We start from the raw sequence: 25,016 nt of genomic DNA, 5'->3' as shown, positions 1-25,016 counted from the left end.
CGATATAGCACTCATCTATATATATGGTTTTATTCATGTCTATTATATATGTATAACCCTTAAAAAATTAAACTGAAGATGAATGGGTCGATTGAAATGAATTTATGGATTGTTAGTAAATTGAGACTGGTTAGATGACTTGACGGATGGATACGGACATATACATGAGGGAAAATAGAAATAGACAGGGATGGAAGCATGCATTAAAAGTTGAGTAGACCTATTTTCCAGAGAGCATATTAAAGTGCATGCTGGGTTGTTTAGTCCTGAAACAAGGTGAGTAATATATTACGAAACCTTTTTATCCATAATTTAAATTACATATATGTAACATTTACATTTGTTTAGAGTTTTTCACATAATAAGGAATCCTTGCAAATTTGTATTTTACATCAACAATTATCAGTTAAAATAAAATTATCTATAGTCCTGATCTTTTATAGAGCAGCAGTACACAATTGTACATGCATAAACTAACTTACAAGTATTTTGCATAAGATTCGATAGTACATCGGAAATGAGGTGGTAACAAAACTACAAATCTGGTCATATCCTCTTTATTTTTCATTAAATGAAATATGAAATTAAATAAAAGAATAAGAGAAAATGTGGTTATGAATTAAACAACGGATACAACTGCATACTATCATACATATTTAAATGTTGGTCTTGTTTCTTCCAGTGACTTTTTCAATGGAAATCATATTGTATGTATCCTGTAAAATCACTAGATCAAGTGTGTTTCAGTCGTGCAGTAGGTACATTTGCCATATCACACGCTAATTGTATAGGTATTTTTTAATGTCTTCCCTACCTATCGGCTTACCTTTGAACTATGTTAACATTAATATGTTAAACACATTTAAAAGATTATACTCTTAAATTAAAAATACAAATTTGTTCTTGCCATTAATATTACCAGGTCAAGACTTGCAAGTTACTCAATCTTCTCAACACTGCGTAATGCAAAAGTATAGTTATTTACTCATTTGAAATTACATTTCGTTTCTTCGTACACCAAAACTCCCACTCATACAAGTTTGCTTAAAATATTTTAAATAATAAGCAAAGACAGTATCATATAGTGCAAATAGTCCAGCGACAGAGAATACATAATATATTTTATATCAGAGGTTCATACTGCCATTGTAGGCTATACAGTTGTCTCCCACCTCTTTGTCAGTTTTAAACGGTACGGTAGTGTGGTTTACGTCCTTTATCAATTTACTCTATATCTCTAGTCTACAGTCCCTCGTTGATTGTGGACCCGATTGAGTATGCAGCTCTATGATCAAAACTATGAAAATAGCCATTTGCTTATTATGCAGACGTTCAACGGCAGAAGTCATCAAATGATACAGATGTATTACTGTCTTGCATGCTCATTAGCAATTAGATGAAGTTAGTATGATATGCCCTTCCACGCAACGACTCTAACTGCAAATGCAAATATTAATTACAGTTCATGCTAACGTTATGTATGTACACGATCGTCTGCAAAACATGGACAAATGCACAAATATTTGTGTATTTAAGCCAGATTTGTAGATACACCAGCCTCAAGAGACAACACAATCACAGTAAAACTTAATGTCAAAGACTTTAAAAACTGATATTGCTATATCTTCTTTTCAAATAGTATTCCTTCAAAGTATGACCCATCTCTCTGTCTGTTTGTCTGTCTCTCTCTGTATATGAAGAGCAGCAAACGGTTATATATTCCTTCATGATGAAGGAATATCATCAGTCTTCCCTTTTCTGTCTCCGGTAAGAACATCAAGATGACCCTTAGCCGGGTACAATACCGATCGAGCATATATTTATTGATTAATATTTACACCAATCAGCATTATTATCTACATCTACATATAAACTATACAGATTTCTTATTAGATGTGACACCGTTGTGAACGAAAAATAACTTGCTAATGAAAGTGAACAACAGAACTCGATTAAGTTTAATGGGAAAGGTTTAATGGTAAAGGTTTTTTTTATTAATATATTTTGAACTTTTGAAACGACTCCTGTAAAACTGCTTAATTTTAAAGTCTTTACATTTAATATTCTCGAATGATGCTGAATATAACTGAAGATGACGGATAAAATTCAAGCTATATTTTGACCATAGTCATCTGATAGACCTTGACCTAATTTAGATAGAACAAACTATACTAAACCCAAATTATTTGCATACGATTGTGTTTTGAATATGGAATATGCATTGAGGTCGATGTCAGCAAGATGATCGATATCATTCGAGCATTCGACTTTTGTTGTATTTCTTTGTAATGCATGCTTTTTCACCGATAAAAAGTAAAGTTTCTCGAATTACAAAGAATATTTGTCAACCTTACATTTAAAAGTCACTTTTATTGCATCATATTTGATATATATAAAAATTTGCAACTGAGATCGCATACAAATTTTTCTTTCTATATTTCTTTGAGCACAAATTTTCATATGAATTCTCCAAAATTTCAAAACATAATATTTAATGGGCACATATATTAAATAAAGTAAATACAATTTACGTTTGGAAATTATTTGCTAAAGGAGGCAAATTACAAAATTGCAATAGAGCAAAAGAAATGTTGCATGTAGTATACGTTAATGTTTGATTAAATGTCGATTAAAGATTCTTTGTCTAATACACATTGTCTTCTACATTTAAATATAGAAAATATTGTTACCGACACTGGTAGAATATGTATGAAGAACAGTCTGGACTGAATCTATATCTTGAGGTGTAATAAATCTCTTTTCGTCATTGCTGCTCCGATGGGTGACTCAGACGCAGGAGGTAAATACCCCCTGTCAGAACAAAAAGTTGAATCTTCATCTTTGTAATCTACAAATCTTATGTAATTGCATTATATGCATCATATCTATTACGAAATTCCATATTATATCCTTTCATTAATCAAGACTTTATAAAATTTAGATAATATAAGTTGGTTACACCTACTTGGCCAGTTTGTTGTTTACTACTATTTTAAGATCTTTAGCGTCTTTCCTTCATTTAGCAATATCTGACAGAACGGACATGTTCAAGAACCTCGAATTCAAACTAAAACAATCAACTTCGACATTATATTGTAAATTCGGTTTTCCTGTTTCTTTATGTATATATTATATAAAATACAAATAATATTATCATACAGGTTAGATAATTTTTAATTCGTAATCTACGGAGATTCGAGCCCAGGTCCGTGGGTAAACGGCACCCATCGCGTTTCCTGCACACACGAGCCCATGTTCCCTCATGACTAAGCACATAGCGCCAAACAATGATGCTACTCAGTCGGTGTTATATGCAGTCGTGTGTAGCAGACAGACTCGCATGACGACCCAGTAATTAATTTTCATCTATCAACATAGTTATTCCGGATTCCTATGAAAGAAATAAAGGTACATAGAATTAAATATAGAGAATTTTAAATATACACCATACAGAACGAAAAGTGCTATTTGTGGATTCTATAGAAGAATGCTTGAAAATAGTAGGCATAATTAAAATTTTATACAAATATTATTATCATACGGGTTAGAGAATTATCAATTTTTAATCTCTCTCTCTTTGCACACACACACACACACACACATATATATAGATATGTATATATATATATATATATATATATATATATATATATATATATATATATATATGTATATATATATGTATATATATATGTATATATATATGTATATATATATATATATATATATATATATATATATATATATATATATATATATATATATATATATATATATATATATATATATATATATATATATAGGTAAGTTTGACGCTTACATCTCTTGTTTATTTGACAGTACTTCTGTTCCTCTTTATGTTGGGATTGCCTCTGTTGGTTTTCATCTTGATAATATTCCTGATTATATGGTGCTGTTGTTGCCGAACAAAACGAGCCAGAAGGTACAATTACATAATAACTTTGTAAATAATAAGATCAATTTTATTTGTTGATAATGCTGTATAATTGGAAATGAAAATTATTTATATACACCATTACTTGTCCCATGACCATTTACCGTCGCGGTCCCGATACGGTATTATTTTTCTCCACAGTGCGAATGTGTGTGTTTCCAGCTTTCTTTTAAGAGCAATTATGTTAAAGAAACATTCTATCACTGTATCCAAAGCTCCTTTACTGGAACGACACCTTTCCTTACCTTTTCGTTAAGTAGGGTAATGACGTATTCGCTTCATTATTAAATTGGCATGTTCGTCCATCGCCATTTACACATAGCTGTCAAAAATAAAATTAACATGAACTTACCTAGAACAAGGTTAGCTGGATGTTGATCGACCTTAGAGTTTCAGCTCCAGAGTAATAAATTCTGATTCATACAGCAGAATGTGTCCGATGAATGTATCCGGTGAATGTATCCGATAAAAGCCTAGAAGTTTACCAAGAAACCAATGAAATGGAAAGATCCAGCATGAATATATGATTTCTTATTCTTAGATGACGTCGATGGTTGTTTCAAAGTCAGTTAACTTTAAGTGCCTATATGTGTCCTTGCTCTTACTCAAATTTGCATGTGAGGACAACTAAAGTGTTAAAGGTGATGTTAAAAGAAAAACAACAGGAAAACAAAAACACGAGTTAACTCAAGATTGAGGTTGGTGGGTGGGGGTGAAATTGTGTAAATATGTGTATGGTAATATTACAATCATTTTGGTTTCGTTATTATGCATGCATTTCTTATAAACGTAGTAGCAAAAGTAGGAGTAGTTTTGAATTTTTGTGTTGCTGTTCTGACTGTTGTCCTGGTTGACATTTCTGGAACATGCGTGTAACTAGTCAAATTTCATAAATGCGAACTGCATATCCAAATCTAAAGTCAACTTAAGCGGGTGCTCCTTTTTAATTTTTCAATTAAAGTAATAGAGAAAACGTTAACTTTACATTTTACTTGTTCTTAAAACAACATTAAACTAAACGTTTTAGAATACTCTTCTATTTATACTTAAGCAATTTGTCAAAGAATAAGCAACTGCGTCTACTGCAGGTAAAACAACACTTTAAAATGTTCAAAGGTTTAAAGGAATAGATGATGTATTAGTGATATAGTCCTTATCAAACAAGTGCTTCTTAACAATTTAAATGATCATGAAGCTTTACGTGAGCAGTCTGCAACAGAGAGTGCCCAGTTTTCTCGTAACTATATGCAGATCAGAATTATACCATAACGTTAAATGCAATGTGGCAGTAAGGATATATGTTAAAATATGGAACTGTTAAAAAAAGTTATGTATTATTTAATTTCAAAGACAGCAATGCGTTTTGGGCACCAAAAAGTATGTATCTTAGGGAATGAGGAATAATATGTAAATATGTTCACTGTCTTCCCTATATCATCCACCTGGAGACTTATTCACACTTTCATGGTGATAACAGGCGTTTAAGAAAACATCTTCGGACGCCACCGCTCGCGTACCTTACCACTTTGCTATCAACGATTATAAGGGATACAAGTATACGAACATGAGTAAATGTGTATTTAATTGAAAATTTGCAGTTAATCTGTCTTTCTGTTGAATTTATGGTCAGGTGAATATCCATTGCAGAAAAAAAGAACGTAATGTCCTTGAATACATATATGCTATATTCATCAAACTACATGATGGGAAAGTAAAAATTCTCATTCTCCAGACACACACGCAGCCACACGCAGATACAACGATAGACGTGTACATGTATGAAAATATGAATAGGTCTACGTGTCGATTCACAGATATATAAATATATATGTAAATTCAGCAGGATATCATTTATCTAATATCTCTTTCTGTGTGTGTGTGTATATATATATATATATATATATATATATATATATATATATATATATATATATATATATATATATATATATATATATATATATATATATCGCATTGAGTCCGGAAAATCGGCTCACCATAATGTATTGTTCAGGATCTTTGTAACCTTTACAATGATCAAAGGAAACGTATTCACATTTTTAAGTCAAATAAACCAAAGTTGCCAACCTTATTTCTGGCCAACAGTCTCAAAGATGGCCTTATCATTATTTACTGATTTTCGATTGCCCGTGTAACTTCTGGACTGTCCATGTTTTAATATTTGATGTATCCGCTGTTAAGCATTTTTGTACGTATACACAATATCCTTAAGGTAAACTGTGTGCAATTTCAGTTCTCCTTTATAACACTCGTCTTCAAATAATCGTAGAATTTTCTTAGTTATTTGCTTCAGATCTTAGCTATATGCGAGTAGTCCTTACTAATTACCATGCAAGTGCCCTTCAGTTGATATAATTTGGTTATAACGATATTTCTGTTCTTGTGTTGTACTAATATTACTATTATGCAGTCGTTTTAACCCTTTCTACGCGTTGCATATCAACGTCCTCTTATCTTTTCAGATAGTTCAATCACTTGCGATTGTTCCGTTCGCACCGATCCCATGAATATTTTTCTGTTTCTTTCTTGATTTCAAAGGACACAAAGCTGTTTCTTCTAGACCGATTCTCAAAGTAGCAACCTATTCTTCCAAAACTATTGTTGCTGTTAATTATGACAATATAGTCAATAAAACCTGCCATCAGTGAGAAGATTCTACATGATTTTAGTAACGTTACCTACGTATTTAAAAGTGCCCAGCCTCTTTATATATTTTCAGCTAATACTTTTCCTCAAGAAAGTCTCCATCGAAATCAGGACAACAACTTGAAAAATAAAGTTAATGTCATTTGAAACCACGTCTAATTCCATGCTTTTGTCATGACAAAACCCCCAAACGTTTAATCACTAACCTCTCTCCACGATCTAGATTACAATTCCAGACGGTATCCCATGAGTCACAACCCATAGTCCTCTGCTATGATGTTATGTATTATGTATCAAATGTATATATATAGATATATATTATATATACATATATATTATATATACATATATATATACATATATATATATATATATATATATATATATATATATATATATATATATATATATATATATATATATATATATATATATATATATATATATATATATATATATATATATATATATATATATATATATATATGTATACATACATATATATACATACATATATATATACATATATATATATATATATATATATATATATATATATATATATATATATATATATATAGATATAGATATACATATATATACATATATATAGATATATACATATATATATACATATATATATATACATATATATAGATATACATATATATATATACATATATATATATACATACATATATAGATATACATATATATATACATATACATATATATATATACATATCTATATATATATATATATATATATATATATATATATATATATATATATATATATATATATATATATATATATATATATATATATATATATATATATATATATATCAGCAGGGTGGGCGAACAGACCAAGGATTTCGACGGACTAAAAACCTCTCCACGGAAATCTAATCCGGAGAAAGATTCTGTTTACCGAATTAAGGCTTCCTGAAAGAGTTACCTCGTTATTGACCCTCAATCCGAGAATAAACATTTCGTTCGAAGATCTAGCTGCAGAATAATATGTTCATGATTTTTTTGTTTTTTGTCGACCGACCTGAGGTAGGCGCCCTCCCTGCTGCTGTCGTATTTAAATGGATTTTTAAGATTCTCATCGCTAAAAGATTTTATCTAGACCGATTCGATATCTGGTTCTAGGATCACATAAATTCACAGTGACGAATCCATACGGCGTAGATTGAGCTCGTCCAAAGAAATTCTTGAATTTATTTATATCCATATCTCCGCTACACCAAGTCTGATGAATATTTCTCAGTGTATGTGTATCTACACCGTTGAAGATCGCCAACATGTTGCAATTATCTCTGATTACCTTAGGTATCTGAGTATATCTCTCTGAGTCACATAAATGACGTCAGTGTTTTTATGACGTCCACGTGAAAAGATTCTAGCAGGATTCGATTGTTTATCCAGCATGACGTCGACGTAAACTACCAAATTATTTATTGAACCATCTAGAACATCAACTGAGGGTGTTTCTTCTACATCAGTGATAAAATCAATTATATTCTCACCGTTATTCAACAACGCTGCGTTTTCATTGAATTCTTTCAATACCTGATAGCATCTCTGATCATCCACAGATGGTGCAACTAAATATAATTTGTCCCATTTTAACCACCTCATAATCAGATTCAATAATAATTGCGTTTTACCTGACCCTGACGGTCCTATTATAATCATTCTGATTGAATTAGGTAGCGCAGCATGATGTTTCACAGGAACAGATTTCTTTGTAGCTGAAAAATCAATTACATTCATGATATAATTATACTATGAATTTATATTGTGTGCGGTGTAGAACACGAACACCAACTGTGGATGTAGCGACTGTCGTTACAAAAAATAATAGATCAGCCGTTACGGGTAAATGCGAAATATGTGGAACAAAAAAATTTAGATTTTCCTCATCTGGTGAAAAACCGATTAGGGTAAAAACCATTAAAAAGAAAACAAAAAGACACGGAGGTGATATTGCCTCAGGATTATCGTCGTTACCGGGATTCTTCTAAATACCCCGGAGAAAAACACCTACCAGGATATAGCTACTGTGGACCAGGAACACGACTCGATATCAGATTAAACGATCAAGATCAACCTAATCCTGGTGAGGATCCTGTAAATGCAATTGATCGAGCGTGTTATATTCATGATCTTGAATATCGAAGCAAGGATTTACAACAACGGCATCTAGCTGACGTTAAATTAATTCACGCAATAAATTCGATAAAAAATAAGACCATCAAAGAAAGATTAGCCAGCTGGGTGATTAATGCCGCTATGAAAGGTAAGTTAGTTTTTGGTGGTAATTAGTTATATGGAACAGATTTATTATTCTCCTGTTGGATTTTGGAAAGGTAAATCAGCAATCAAGAAACTAGCAAAAGCTGCTAAAGTAAAACCATCAGTAGCTGCTATCTAAACAACCCATATGGCAGATTTATCTACCACCACCCAAACGAATCGAATACGCACATTTTGATGTCAGCGTTCCAAATGAGGTTCATCAGGTTGATATAATGTTTCTACCGCACGATACCGTTAACGATAAAACATACAAATACGTATTAACCGTGGTAGATATCACCAGTAGATACAAAGAAGCTGAGCCGCTAATAACGAAAACAGCAGCTGAGGTTGCTAACGCATTTGAGAGAATATATCAACGAGGTCCGTTAACGTGGTCGAGATTACTTCATGTTGATCCTGGACGAGAATTCCTCGGCGCCGTTAGTTATTTGATGAACAAGAAGAATGTAGCAATACGACGCGGTAAAGTAAATATTCACAACGATCAGGCTATTGCTGAGCGATTTAACAAAGCACTAGCTGAAAAATTATTTGGATATCAGTACGCGAAAGAATTCATTCAAGATAAACGATCCAGCGATTGGGTCATTAGGTTACCTAATGTTATCTCAGCAATAAATAACAAGGTAACAAGATCGATAAAGATGAAACCAGCAATAGCTATACAAAAAATTTTTATTCCGATCATTAGAAAAGATTTTTCAATTCGACCGGTATTAGGTGATGTCATCGTCAGATATTTATATAAACACGGTGAGGCTGAGGGAAGCAGAAAAAGAGCGACTGATCCTATCTGGAGCGTAACAACACACAAAATAGTATCTGTAACAAGATCATCAGGTAGACCAGCCATCTACAAGCTTGATGTTTTCGCCCCTCAACGAGGTTTTACTCGAGAAGAATTACAGGTAATTCCTGCTGATACTCAGTTACCCCTCAGTCACTCAAATAATCTATTCCGCGTCTGTTACACTCTAAACAGGCTAGAGTGACATTTTTTCTGTTATGTCCTAGATTGTTGTTTATTCTGTCTAGGGTAAATTGTCTTGAATCGTTCTTTTGATACGTCCAAGTCATAATACAATTACAACCGGAACAGTGATTATTTTGTTTTTCTTTCAGCGATAAAATAAATTCGACATCCAGATCGAATTCGTGATTATTTTTCTTATCAGTTTGTTTATAGCTGAACAATTTTTTTTTTAATCACGAATTCGTTAGTTTCGTCGTTAATAACCGATCTGTCTAAGGTAATTCTACCCAACTGAGATATTTTTCTCACTCTAGATGCAGCTAAATACACTAGATTAGACCATTCGATGTTGTCATCTACAATCCAAACCCGACAATCAGAGATAGTTAATCCCTGTGAGGAGTGTATTGTCATGGCGTATCCTAACGTCCACGGAGATTTTTCTGCATTTAGCATATTATCAACGAAATCAATATCAACGACGACGACGTCATTTAACACAAGATTCTGTTTACCTTTACCAGGTCCAGGTATATCGACGTCAATATTTTGTAGTCTGGTATCGATTGGTCTATAACACAACGGAACAGGCATCAGAGGGAATTTTTCTTGATGTATCTTAAATAGCTTTTGTTGAAGTACGTCTCTGATTATTTTTCTGGTTGCAACTATCAAATCATTCGGTGTCCACGTTGATAAGAAATCTTTCATTGATGTTTCTTGGATTACCTCTCTCATTACGTCACATTGAATTTTATTTGATTTTAATCGAATTAATTTCTTAAATTCACTCAATCTGCCGTCGAGAGATCTATAATCAGTATCAACCTCCTCGTAATAATCAACAAACCCCTTTAGCCATTCATGAGGAGATTCACCATCAATAGGATTAGGTTGACCGTGATCACCGCACATAATAACAGCGGTATTTTTTGTTGATAGCCATTCCAAGAACATTTTTAGTGTACCAGCGAATACTGTACAAATTTCGACCCATATGATTTTTTTATTTATATATTTTTCTCCCATTCTAGATGGATTCCACGTACCACCGTTGTACTTGAAAAAGCTGTGATACGTACACGAATTTACTCCTCGTTGTTTCATCTCCCGCGCTAATCGATGTGTTGGTGTCAACACAATTACATCAGAGTTCTTGAAAAATTCTATCATTCTGGTAGTTTTTCCTGATCTACCCCGTCCGTTTATGTAGATCGTCTTGTATCTTGCAGCGGGATCATATACAGATGGTGCTGTTGATGTTTCTGATACGCTATCAGCGTCTTCACAATACCACAAGATGTGTTCGTCTTTCACTCGCCATGTTCCCCACGATCCATCTCCGGTCAGTTTTTCTAACTCTGGCAGGTATTTTTTGTCAATATAAAACGAATCAGTAGCTACACTGACTGCGGTATCGGGAAATCTGTTTATCATCGATAAAAGATTTATACTCGCATAAGCTAACATCGACGATCTTAGATGAACATATTGCGGTGATTCTCCCTCAAGATAATTAACCACGTTACCTAATTTCATTCCATCAGCGACATAAATATCGTCTCTGGTACAAAATATACCTCGTTCAGCGGTATCAGCTATTATAAAATCTAACTCAGCCTCATCCATAATTAATCTGCAACTACGTCGTTGATGATCATAAGCGCCACCCTGAGTGAATTTTCCAATAATTTTTCTACCTAAATCCTTTGCGTCATCGTGTTCGGTTGGTAGCCAATCGTCAAATTGTTTCTGATACGAAATAATCGCTTCGCTGACCATCAACGACGTTAACATAGCAGAATCTAGCATGAATCTCAATAATACTATTGGAACCCACCTCTGTTCTGATAGATGCCTTCCAAACCAAACGTAACATATTTTATGTAACCCTGTGGCGACTTTGAATGATGTAACCTTGGCGAATCATGTCAGGGGGAAATCCGGCAACGGACCGTTAAATGATACTCTTGTCATCTCGTCGCAAGGATGACCAAACTGAGTGAAGTATTTGTTGCATTCTCCCATTCCGAGAAAACTACCAGGATAACACGCTATCATGTCAAACGAAATCATATCGATGAAACCGTAGTTGGTATTCCATAATCCACCATGACCATATTCAACGCAACTATCTTGAATGTCCTTGAGAAAATCCCTTCTGGTTGGCTTCCACGAATTTTTCTTTCGCGCTGCGTGAGCAACAACGGATGGTATCGTGAAACAATTAACCAGTAATTCTTCATTCATTGAGTATTTTTTCGCTATCTCCGTCATAGAATCTTGTAAAGATTCACTTCGATACATATCTCCGTTGGGCCTGACGAATTGATCATATCGATCGTCGCTGGAGAATAACCAAACAGATACTGGATCTAATTTACTTATTTTATGAATAAAGTCGAATATATTTTCAGAATAGAATTTAATAACACGATTCCGAGGTAAAATAGTTACTGCGCTACTCCAAGCATGCGAATTATGATCAATTATCTCAATAGGAGACCCTTTGGATTTATACGCAGAAGAATACAGTATCTCACCTGATATCGTTTCTACCGTGATAGGGAATTTGAGTTTCGCCGATAACGCAGCAACGTGGCTTATTGATGCACCATCAGCAACTGATTCCGCCCAGTCATTTATTTTCTCTTGTCTTAAATCTGTCAATCCGTTTCCGCGTTTTATGTTGGTAAATTGTTCTATCACTCGCTCAGCTACACAATTGATTTTTACTGACATTTTCGTCTTAGCGAGATTCTCAGCAACAGTCTTATTCAGCTTGTAAATACCATAAACAACAGCCGCTACAAGATGTGCTCGTACATAATACGGTTTATCTATTCCTGTCAGTAATCCTGGCTTGGAATTATTACTCACTGTGACAGATTTTTTACCGTTAATTACAGGATCGCGTTTATCCCGAGTAATTCAAACGTCATTTTCGTTATTCACAATGAATTTTATTCTGAATATATACTTGTCGTTGCTGAGTGAGCCAATTATTTTTTAGCTCTTGTATCGTTCATCGTGTTATCGATATCGGCTGCCTTCCAAGTCGACCACACATGAGCTGCTCCATCATCGTAAAATTCCTTTTTGGCCTGATCTAGCTCAGGAATGATATATTCTGCTTCGTCGAGATCAAAAACCATTTTGTTATATGTTAAACAAGTATATCTTTAAATAAATATGAACAATTGTAAATGGCTCATGGTTGGTTCGTTTACTTGCTGTGATAGATTGTGTAGAAAAGAATACTGTGGGATACATTTAGCTTATATACGAAAAGGTGGAATAGGTCCGACGAGATGCATCAGATGCAATATTGGAATTCGTGGAAAGACTAGAATATGTTTAGAATGCGGTGGAAAAAGATACAGAGAATGAAAACGACACTACGATAAAAAATCACCCAATAGCAATATCGCTATCAGATGCGAGGAGGATTATCTGAGTAGATTCTCAGACAAATTTTGATTTAGACAAATGGATATTATATAATGACCGATATATTCGTGAAACATCCAATCATTGATAGCTACGAAGCATCTGCTGATGGTACCATCAGAAATTGCAAAACAAACAAACAGGTTGGTGGTGGTGTTATTAATTCTGGATATCTTCATCTCAACGCAGGAGGTCGTCACTATCTTAATCACAGATTTATTTATGAGTGTTTTCATGGACCGATTAAGCACGGTATGGTAATAGATCACATCGACGGAGATATATTGAATAACTCCATAGAAAATCTGCAAGCAATAACACAGAGTGAAAATGATGCAAAGGGTGATACTGGTTACGGAAGAAAGATTCCAAAAGCAGTAAAATCAATAAATACAGAAACCAACGAAGAGTTACATTTTCAATCAATGAGTTTGGCCGCAAGACATTTTGGTATCAATATGAGTTCAGTGCGGTTTGTTGCAGAAGGGAGAAATAAATCAACTTTTTCATATAAATCTGGTAGCTGGATAAAATTTTCTTACTTTCCTCTCATATTAGACGAGTAAAATCATTATGAATATGAATCAAGAAAATATCAACGAGATAATCAAATCTATTGAGGCGCTGAGAATCAAAGAGATACCGTTATCAGATGATATAGATTATGATAGAATCATTGCTGATTTTGATACAATAGCGCAACACAAACAAGAAAACAGATACACGCTCGTCTGAATACAGACTCATCAAAAAAATACAATCTGCGATGTACAAATCGCTCATCAACATTGATGAAGCTAACATAGGCGATTTTCCTTCGTTGGCACGTGCTGTTGAAAAGATTCGATCATCGCTATTTGATGAATACGAGTCAAAAAAGACAATAGATACACGTGCGAGACAATTGCAAAGAATGATTGATAGTGAAACCCAATAAATATTTTATTTTCTGTAAATATTTTATTTTTTCTGTGAAATTTCTTTTTTTCTGTGAAATTTCAGTGAATTTTGGCTATTTTGGGTGAAAAATCGACTATTTTGGGTGATTTTTGACTGTTTTGGGTGATAAATAATCGGGTAGGATGCCCGTTTCTCTAAATGATTTCAATTAGAGATGATACAAAAGTCAGTAAAAACCAGCGATTTTTGATTATTTTGTTTGTTTTCTGAGCTGATTTTTGATTATTTTGCTTGTTTTCTGAGCTGATTTTGGTTGATTTTTACTTGTTTTTGTTGATTCTTGTATCTCTTCTAATTGAAATCATTTAGAGAAACGACCAGGTTGGGTAACTCATCCAGGGTAAAACAATCAAAGAAACGACCAAAACAGTCAAAAAACGACCAAAACAGTCAAATTTCACTGAAAAAAAATAAAAATCTGCAGATGAAAAATAAAAATCTACAGATGAAAAATATTTTTTATTTTTTATGATTTTATTAACAGATTTATGCTCAACGTTTCTCCGCGTGTATCGAGTAGATGTCCAGATTGATCAGTCAGGGAAAAATTTACATGCTGTAACATCCTATTGTGACATCGAAAATAAACAGGATTGATTGGCTCTTATATCAGTAAAAATCCTGGTGGATCCTTTGGTGAAAATGAATACAAAACAAAACCTTGTTTCGCCTGATCAGAGACGGATGCATCAGCGATGTAGCTATTCTCGACGATCTCACAATTAAGATTGACCGCGATGGTGGTTGTTATATTGACTATCTCAGGCGATAGATGCCTGCCAGTGCCATCACCCTCGGCATTATCGCGTTTAAGAATAGATGGTGGTTGTAGCAGCAATTTTTTCTCCATGCAGCGTGTAATTCAGAAAATTTTTCATCGATGATATCATCGATCGATTTTTTCATCATGCCGCCATCAAATCCAGGAAATTTATAATGAAATATTATGTTTATGTTAGTCGTTCCTCTCAGTGAATATGCATCAATAAATTTTTCCTCCATAGCAGGGGTGGTATCGTGCAATATCACGGTGTTCAGTAGATTGTTGATATTAATCATCATACTTAATACATAATTGAACCTCTGTATTTGATCGCGGATTTTTTCATATGAAGCTGTTGAATCAAAGATACATTCATCGAAAAATTGCCGCAGTATTTGTAAATGCTTCTTATGTTCATCGTTGAATTCTCTGTTCCATTTAACGACGTCATCAAATTCAAGAGAAAATTCATCTTCATCTCGATGATCATCGGTCCGCGAAGCTCGAAAAGTCTACATCATGTCATCCTTTCCTCGGAAAATATATCCGTTGTTGCGATTTCTTTTAGCGGTTTCATCGAATCTATTTGTTTCCTTTAAATCTCTTAATTTTCCCATGAAGCTGAGGTTTACTCCGTGATTTGATTTATCAGATGTATTGAAATCCTCCCTCTTAGGTTCTGGAGGTATCGGTGGTGCTGGTGGTTTGATCTCGGGCCAACCTAATACGGTTCTTATTGAACTCGCGTAGATATCTACCTGATAATTCGACCTGATTTCAATGATTGATTTTGATGTTGGTTCGTGTACGGTTATTTTTATTCCAGGATCGGATCCTGTTATATTTTTTATTCTATGCACGAGCTCATCATTGATTTGATCAATCTGGTAACCAACCACATTCCAATCAGGAGTACCATCGTCTTTGTTTTTATAAGCAAAAGCAAAAGAATTGTTTGAATGTAGTCCACCAAATGATTTCGATCTGATATTTGGCCAGTTGTAATAAACTCGCAACTGAGCTAATGCTATCTCGTCGATAGAGATAGGAGTAGGAAAAATGATACTGAATTCGGGTTTAGTTGAACTAGCTCAAATCATTGTTGCAATCTGTTGCAGTAACTGGGTCATTATTTACATTGATGTCTTTAATCGCTTGTTTGTAAATCCTAGATATCAGCGCGAATTCTACGTCGGATATAACACCGTCGTTGAGACTTTCTGACAGCAGCAAAGATAGTTTGGAGTACGCCGTCGATGCTGTATTTAGTTTGTCTTTATACGCGATTAATTTTATGTTGGTACACGAAGATATTTTTTTTTGTTACGATACCGAATATACCAGCTAACGTGGTGGTTGTGGAAACAATCACCCTAATAACAACAGGAGCGGTCATCGTTAACGCAGATAGGACTATTCCAACGCCGGTTATTATCGCAGAGACAGAATAAACAGCAACATCGATGATGACTAATCTACGCTGATATTTCTGTATTTTTACCTGATAGACGTCGATGATACTCTTCAGCGACATCTGCCATGCAAGAGCTTGACTGTATCTGTATTCCATTATATCTATCTATCAAAAACCAAATGAAGAAGGCATCACAGCGAGGAATTCTATGAACCACCATATAGATATCTCTGGTGGTGCTGGCTTATTAGCATCAGCTAATTCGAATTTAATTGTCTGTTCGATATTTGTATCTAACAAAATATTTAACGTACCGAGAAATCTGTCTGAGTGGTGTCGCTATTTATATTTTTCACAGGTAACCCTAAATTTCTCTGAGGAAAAATGATTTATTCTATACGCGCCAGTGACAGGTGCTGTATACTTAAAAGTATTTGATACACTCGTCCATTTTAATACTCCTGATGCAATGATGGTAGTTAGATTGATGAATAAATCCCTCATCGCTGATGGGATCCTGTTAAAATCAATTTTACCATCAACAGAGGTATTAATCACAGCGAGTTTTCTATTGATTTTATCAATATCATCTACGCCAGCTTTTTGAATCATTTGAGTGGATATGATCTCGATGTATCCGCGATTTCTCTCGGCGGCGTTAGTATTTTTCCTAGTATTTTCTTTAACAGCGTTAAAATCAGCCACGTGAGCGTTGTATTCGTTTCGTTTGATTATATCGCCTATCTTCACGTTGCTGGTTTTTAGTTTTCCATAATCATCCTGAAAAATGGCGACCTCACCAGGATCTGCTTCCGCCAGCGATAAAATTTTGTTAATGTCGTCCTTCGTAGCGTATCTTGATAAATCACCGGTATCAAATTTTTCTCTCTCCAGTATTTTTCTTATTGTTCTCGTCAACAGAGATCTACCGTAAATGTCAACCATTATACTGTTGTCGTTGATCTAATTTACTTGACGTGTATTCGTGCACTGCCTTATGATATTTTTTTTTACTTAGATATCGCTGATAAAATATTTATTGCTTCATCGCCACATATCGGTGGATCGGTCAGTGTTTGTGTTGGTAGCGTAGAGTACCACGTTGGAGTACTTAGCTGATCTACATGTTTTAAAAACTCTACAGGTGGGGCTAACCCGTATGAGTCAGCATAAATAATTTCACGTGGATTTATCGCGTGAGCTACCCAGTGAGTACCTGGTCCGGAGTTGTTATCGAGATTTATAATTCCTGTCTCGTATTTATTCGGACGAGGCGGTAATTGATCTCGCATAAATACGCCTCTGAAAAATTTTATTTTTCCCTTTATAGCAGCGTTAATTAGATCGTAATTTGACAACGGTGTTATCTTCTGTACCACACCGCGTGAGTTCCTGGCAGAGGAACCCCTTTCCCGTAGTACCATGGAGGTGTTCCTGGTAATCGGAGTCCTCGTCCTTTTTTTTTTTTTTGTTGTATCTGCCACCGGTGATTTTATCGACGACCTTTGAACCAACAGCACCAGCAGCACCTATCGCGATCGCCTTTGCCACAGCTGGTGCAGCAATAGCTGCCTTCGCCGCAATTAATGCTGCCAACGCAGCTAATAGTGGGAAAAATCCACCTACCTTAACCATATCTTTTAACGCAGCTGGAGATAGCGCGATTTGTACTCCTGTGTTAGATGATCTAGCTGCGTTAAAATGTTTTTGTTGTGTTTTTGTCAAAGATAGTTTATTTGGTCCACCTTGAATCTGATCGTGTTTTAACGTCAATTTCGTCCCGTATTTTTTTGCTAACTCTGATTGCAGCTTTTTTATCTGACCCTGAGTCAGAGTCACACTAACGTGATCATACGGCATTTATAAAATCTAGATTGAATTTAAATCACATTTTTTCTACAGGAGCATCGATGATCCTCATTTTGCCTTTGATACCCTCGAGAATCATGGTTCTATCGCTGAGTATAACAGCAACAGCTCTGTATTGAGTAACCACATTAGGTTCATTTGCCTTGAGTGGACCGACTCTGGCTTTAAAATGTATATCAACGACAGATTGTTTTATCAAATCTATGTGTTCCAGTGAAAAATAATAGATCGGATAAAAATTTCTGAAATCTAACTGAGATATTTGTAATCCGGTATCAATATTTTGATCTCGACCCATACAACTCCACAAACTATGATAACCACGTGCTACTGATCCTTCTGCGTAATTCAGCTGAATCTCTTCAGTTGGTTCTTGATGTCCGTTTATCCTCAGTGATACATCGCTAACATTAAAATGATCGAAGATCATGTGAGTTTGAGTTTGAACACCTACTCGTTCAGTTTTTTGAAGGGCCACAAAAATATGTCTTGGTGCAGATACACCCTGCTGAGACGCTATATGCCAAGTAAAATTGCCCTTGATGTTATTCTGAATGCTATCTGTGTACGTCGTAAGCCACGACATCACTGATTTACCACCTTGATTCATAAACGATAACAAATTTCTCTCTTCTTCTATCGATGGTGTCATCGAAGGCATCCACAACGTTAGTTTTTCTAATACAACCTTGCCGTCGTCAGGTCCATTCCTCCAGATAGCGTCGTTGCTGTCGCCTTTTCGATAAAAGACAACCGTGTGTTTAGCTCCAAATATAACCTTTCTAAAATCTCTGCAGAATCCAAAGATATGCGACAGCGGGATAGCGCATGAAAATTTTTTATTGTCACCCTCCAACATAGCTTTACGAGCGGCAAATCCAAGATTAAATGTGGGATTGGATTCAATTGCAATAGTCTCTATGTTATCAACATTCACTGCATTAGGAGCGACGCTCTGCTTTGGTATTCTGATTTCAAGTGGATCAGGATCAGCGGCATCCGAATTATCCTTGGTGAACATCATGCTGGGACCAGCCGATCTGGTGAAATCATCTGAGTACCTCGCTAAGCCTAAGACTGTGGTTGCTACATCGACGTTGTCATTGATTGATTCGATTTCTCTACCATCGGTCATGTACGCGGCACTCTTGAATAGCGCCATAATACCGTTGTTGACTAATCCAACCTTGACAGCTGCAACGTAATTGGTATCATTGTTTTTCACGATCTTGCCAACAACCTCAATGAATGCCTCGCACGGTAGAAAATATCTTGTTGTATCCTGTACTTGTAATTCAATTCTACTGAGACTGTTTGGTGTTATCGCGTCGTATGAATAATACTGATAATCTCGTACTGAATCATTTCTCTCTACTGGTTCACCTAATATGAAGGCTTCATTAGACGTCCGCGAGAACATGTTTTTTATAAAATATCCTCATCGTCTAAAACGAAGACGCCCTCCGAATGCAGAGGTACTGATTACTTCCTGCTGTGGTTGTGGTACCTGTATTGAGGGTTGTACCTGCTCTAACACCAGTGATGTTAATTTTTCATTGGCTGCGTTATTTATAATTTTGCTGACATCGCTAGGCATCTCAGCGGTAATAGGTAATTTATCGGCTGGTTTTGGTTTTTTTCTCACCAATCGCAGTATTCTATCTTTGATGGCATCATATGCTTTGCTGGTAACATCACCAATGGTGCCTGTGACCTTGTCGCGAACGACCCCTATGGCCTTTGACGATAGTTGCTTAGCTAACGGACCAACCTTAGGAGCTATTCGAGTGAAAAATTTAATTATTGAATCACCTATCCCCGATCCGTATTTGAGTTTATACACAGGTAACCTTGAATTCATGATACGAGCTTGTATCGCTCTCTGATGACTCTTGTGAGCGATCATTTTATTTTATAATCCAATTATTCAATCACTGTGATGATCATCTACGAGCTCATCAATGAGATCGCGATAGATAGATACATCGATGATTTTTCCTTGAAACAATCTTTGGCAGATATCGGTTGCTTCATTGACTATCTCGTGTGAATTATTCCCAGCTCGTTTCCCTCCAGAAAGAACCTCAAGCCGAGATATATCGTTAACAACGCTATCGGGACAAATGGTAATCCGCTACCTGTTTTTGGACTACCCCAAAAAGATCCAAAACATCCTGGTTTTTTTTCTTTTTCTTTTTCCTTATTTTTTATCATGATGTAAATTTCATCTCTAAAATTGTCGTATCCTTCATCTTCGAGATTGACATCTTCCCCCTTGCTGGCAAAATACAACAGAGTAATCCAATCATCAAGATTTAGACGTTTGTCGTGATATTCTTTTCTCAGATATTTATACCTGTTTTCGTATTCATACGCAGCTAAACGCGCTAATTCATTTTCATCTTCCTTAATATCAGCTAAAACATTGTGAGTAAAATATTTGTATGCAGGTTCACCACTCGTCCTTGATTCATCCTCTGGGATATCTAATTCTTCTTCCTCTGGACACGATTTTTCTTATTCTACCTCCTTGACAAATTTCTTGTAATCTGTGTCATTCAGATTATATTTTTTTTCCTGATAAAAAGCAAAATATAACACTGGAGTCCATCCAGATTATTCCACACGATCAACATAATCCGACATCAGATACTTGCTTCTTTCATCGTAATCATGTGCAGCAATTTCGGTGATTCTTTTACGATCCACGAAAAATTTGGCGATAGCCTCTGGTTTGAACATCCATACGGTGTTTTTGAGTGTAAACTGACTCTCTATTTAGGCATAAAAATTTAAAAAATCTGGATCCTTATCTTTAATCGGTGATCTTTTGGAAGCAAAATACACCATTGGAATCCACTCTGCTGATGGAATATTTTTTCTAGCATGTTCCTTTTTCAGATATTTATCGCTCTCATCGTGTTTTTTTAGCTATCTCGATCATTTTACTCTTCTTTGATATCTTGAAGAACATTTTTCTTGAATACGGTATGCGGCATAAATTCAGGTTTCTCTGCAGGTAGAGGTTGTGCCATAGGTTGAGGCGGTTGCACAGGTTGTTCCACAGGTTGTCTAGGTTGTCTAGGTTGTTTTCCTAAACCTTTTATCGCATTGAGATACATATTTTATCCAGGATCTTTACCGCTGACTCGATCTACGTTATAACGAACGTAATAAATCCACCTGTACCAGACTTTGCGATCAAGAACGTCAACATACTCAGGTTTCAACATTTTTTTTTTCGATTAAATGAAGCAACAGCAAAATTAGCGAGAGTATTGATATCCGCTATCGCTTTTATTCTTGTTGCGCTATCTTCAGTGAATTTGTCAACGGCACGGATCTTAGCGGTGGTTTGTTTTTCAATTCTTTTCAACAAGGGTAAAATTCCTTCCTTCGCTGCCTCTTTCAACACCTCAGGATCTTTTATATCACCTAAGATGATTTGCTCTGTTGCTTTGGTTACTGGCCTGAATAATTCTTGCGTTGTCTCGGCGAATCCTTCCTTTGCCTCTCGAGCAGCTCGTATTTTCTTTTTGACTTCCTTTTGCACTGGCAGATACTCTTTTATTGCCTTTAATCGCTCCAGCGCTATTCTTGAACTGAGTGATTCTCCAACATCCATATTATTTTATTTTTATTCGTATCTTGAAATCGAAAATTAAAAAATATTTTAATTCGATATTATATCTCATTAACGATGAAAATCTTAAATATCCATTTAAATACGACAGCAGCAGGGAGGGCGCCTACCTCAGGTCGGTCTACAAAAAACAAAAATTATCATGAACATATTATTCTGCAGCTAGATCTTCGAACGAAATGTTTATTCTCGGATTGAGGGTCAATAACGAGGTAACTCTTTCAGGAAGCCTTAATTCGGTAAATAGAATCTTTCTCCGGATTAGATTTCCGTGGAGAGGTTTTTAGTCCGTCGAAATCCTTGGTCTGTTCGCCCTCCCTGCTGCTATATATATATATATATATATATATATATATATATATATATATATATATATATATATATATATATATATATATATATATATATATATATATTACATACTAATCTTCACAGTTTTTCGTTATGTTACCATTATTCCGCTCTCCCATTCACAGGAGTATGGACCTCACATGATATCAAACCTAGCTGCAATATGCCATCTGTCAGTAGCTCAAAAATCCAGTTCGGCACTCTAAAAATCGATAAATTATGGATTACGTCTGGTAGATATCTGCAATTTGTTCTTGAATCAAAGACTGTTATGCAAATTATGCAACTTGTTTTTATTTTACATTTACTCCACTTATAAGAATTCCAAGGATACGGCCCAGTAGTATAGTCATCTCCAAATAGATACACTATAAGACCGTTTTAACTATTGTTGAAGTTTCGCCCAGACATTTAAAAGGATAATGTCACTTTAGTCATTCAGGACAAAAAGGCCGTCTAACATTAGTAACGATTCAAATACCCATTTTATGGTATGTATGTATGTGATATTTTTACACAGACATGCAGTAAACATTTTTCCTAAACTAAATGTATGACCAGCATTGAAAATGCTGTAATGATTTCGCTTTTAAATTTTTAATTCTACTTCAAGGCAAGTTCAGGAGAGTCTACAAAGATCTGGCACAGAACTGCAGGAAATACAACGAACGACACATATGGCGGTAGAAGAGCAGATTTACCATGAAATCACAGATCTATCCAATGATTCCTCACAAATACAGTACGGCACTATAAAACTGGATAAATCATGGGTTAATTCAAATAAACGTGTACAATCTGTGTCTCAAGCGAACAATGTCAGGGAGGGAGATGTTGACCAAAATATATATTACATTCCAAGAGCGGAATTTCTGAGTCATAAATAATGGCAATGGAAAGTCAAAATTCTTACATATGGCGCCAGTAGAATAAGTTGAAAATATACATCGATTGCACAAAGTACTTTGAATTTGAAGTTGCCTCGATTGTTTATAAACATACGCTAGACTGAAAAGTTAGGATCGTTTTCTCCGAACATTCAAGCCTTGAAGGAATCTCAGATTATGTCTTCACTCCTTGAAATTATTATATCCTAAACTTGTTTTGCAAACCTTGCTTTACTTATGGTTACGCATACTTATCGAATTCTTCAATATTGGTCGGAATGTCCCAAATGTTGAGTTCATCAGTACAGGGTCGAGGACGTTAATAACATACTATGTATTATCACAACTTCATAAATACCCTTTTAGGTTTACATGCTTCATCTTGCTTTTATGTTGTTATTATATCAATATTACATTATCACACAATGTTTGTTCCTCTCTGTTTTGTCGCACTATTTTTAAACACAGTGAATCAAATTTTATAGCTAGGTGTGTAATTAATACAAGGTAGAGAACTCGTTTATAGCTACTACTAATATTACTACTACTATTACTTATTATTATTATTATTATTAGTAGTAGTAGTAATAGTAGTAGTGGTATTATTATTATTATTATTATTATTATTATTATTATTATTTAGTAAATTTAATCCATCGGCCAATATTACAAAATACAATACAATTAAATTGAGGATACACCATGGTGTATATAAATTAAATGTAATGTTTAACATCAGTATAGACACGTAATTTCCTATAAATAATATGTACATACTATAATAAAGGTCTTACTACAACTATGTATATTAATCACCATTCGTATGAGTTATCAAAGATTGTCTAAGACGTAAAGCCAAATTGATAAATTAAGAAAGATTTCTTATAATAAATATTTTACAAAATATTTCTACAGACGGATATTGATATTAGACTTCATTAAAATGTTTCGTTCTAAAATGATCATAAGCTGGACAAACACAGTCCAAATAAAATTCATCTTCTACCAAATAAACATTCTTTTTCCGCGTAACTCACAGTATCTATTATGTTTCTCATTCCTATTATGCCGACCTGTTTCTACCTTTAGCACAAGCGTTGAGTACCTGCATTTACTAAACAACTTCCTAACATGTTATGATTCGCATGATAGGTATTTTTCTAGTTCCAAATCAGTTTTATACATACTATAACATGCACATTTATGTGAATTGTTAATGTCACTGTACCAGTTTTGGAATGTCGAATCCTTAATTGTTTGCAAAAATAGTGCGAAAAATTGTTTTGTTTTTCTTGATTTAAACAACGTACCCATAACCAACGCTAAATAACATGTCATTTTAACTTGGCTAGCATATGCGTCATGGTTGGTTTCATCGAATATTTTCAACATTAAAGAGCCTTGGTGTGGGTGGCGAGTTAAAAGTAATTTTACAGCCGGTATTTGATATGGGAGTGAGGAAGATACACTGAGGTACAAAGTGCGTATCTTCCTCACTCCCATAACATTATTAGTAGTGTTCAAAAATTGTGCACAATTTCAATCTCAATGTTAAATTCATATCCACAAATTCCTGACATATACCTCGCAATTGATTTTATCACAGAATCGAAAATGTTGAAAGAAATTACACTAAAACAGAAATCCATTTGGAATTGCTATCTTTGCCTCTAGCATCTGCTCAGCCTGTATCCAAATAAACTTTGCAGAAACAAATAGATCCGTATACTTGGAGAAAGGCATACACTCAAAA

General features: G+C 34.7%; 1 protein-coding gene across 1 annotated transcript; it reads left to right on the top strand.

Annotated features, from left to right (window-relative positions):
* Positions 1-103: 103 nt before the first annotated feature.
* Positions 104-23,787, top strand: LOC149779526 (uncharacterized). The gene is made up of 4 exons (XM_089938643.1): positions 104-276; positions 2,678-2,800; positions 3,841-3,943; positions 22,990-23,787. The coding sequence occupies exons 2-4, from the start codon at positions 2,779-2,781 to the stop codon at positions 23,261-23,263; spliced, it is 399 nt and encodes a 132-aa protein (XP_089794769.1). The 5' UTR covers positions 104-276; positions 2,678-2,778; the 3' UTR covers positions 23,264-23,787.
* Positions 23,788-25,016: the final 1,229 nt, after the last annotated feature.

Source organism: Sinohyriopsis cumingii, chromosome 17 (genome assembly GCF_028554795.1).
Source record: "Sinohyriopsis cumingii isolate HCF-2022 chromosome 17, ASM2855479v2, whole genome shotgun sequence".
Classification (NCBI taxonomy): Eukaryota; Metazoa; Mollusca; class Bivalvia; order Unionida; family Unionidae; genus Sinohyriopsis; species Sinohyriopsis cumingii.
This window is presented reverse-complemented; position numbering and strand designations above follow the sequence as displayed.

What these genes read in the sequence shown, in the direction of transcription:
- LOC149779526 (XM_089938643.1), top strand. Translation starts at nt 2,779, where the DNA reads ATGGGTGACTCAGACGCAGGAG. An exon ending in GGGTGACTCAGACGCAGGAG is followed by an intron (nt 2,801 to 3,840) that starts GTAAATACCCCC and finishes TTTATTTGACAG; the next exon opens with TACTTCTGTTCCTCTTTATG. An exon ending in CGAACAAAACGAGCCAGAAG is followed by an intron (nt 3,944 to 22,989) that starts GTACAATTACAT and finishes TTCTACTTCAAG; the next exon opens with GCAAGTTCAGGAGAGTCTAC.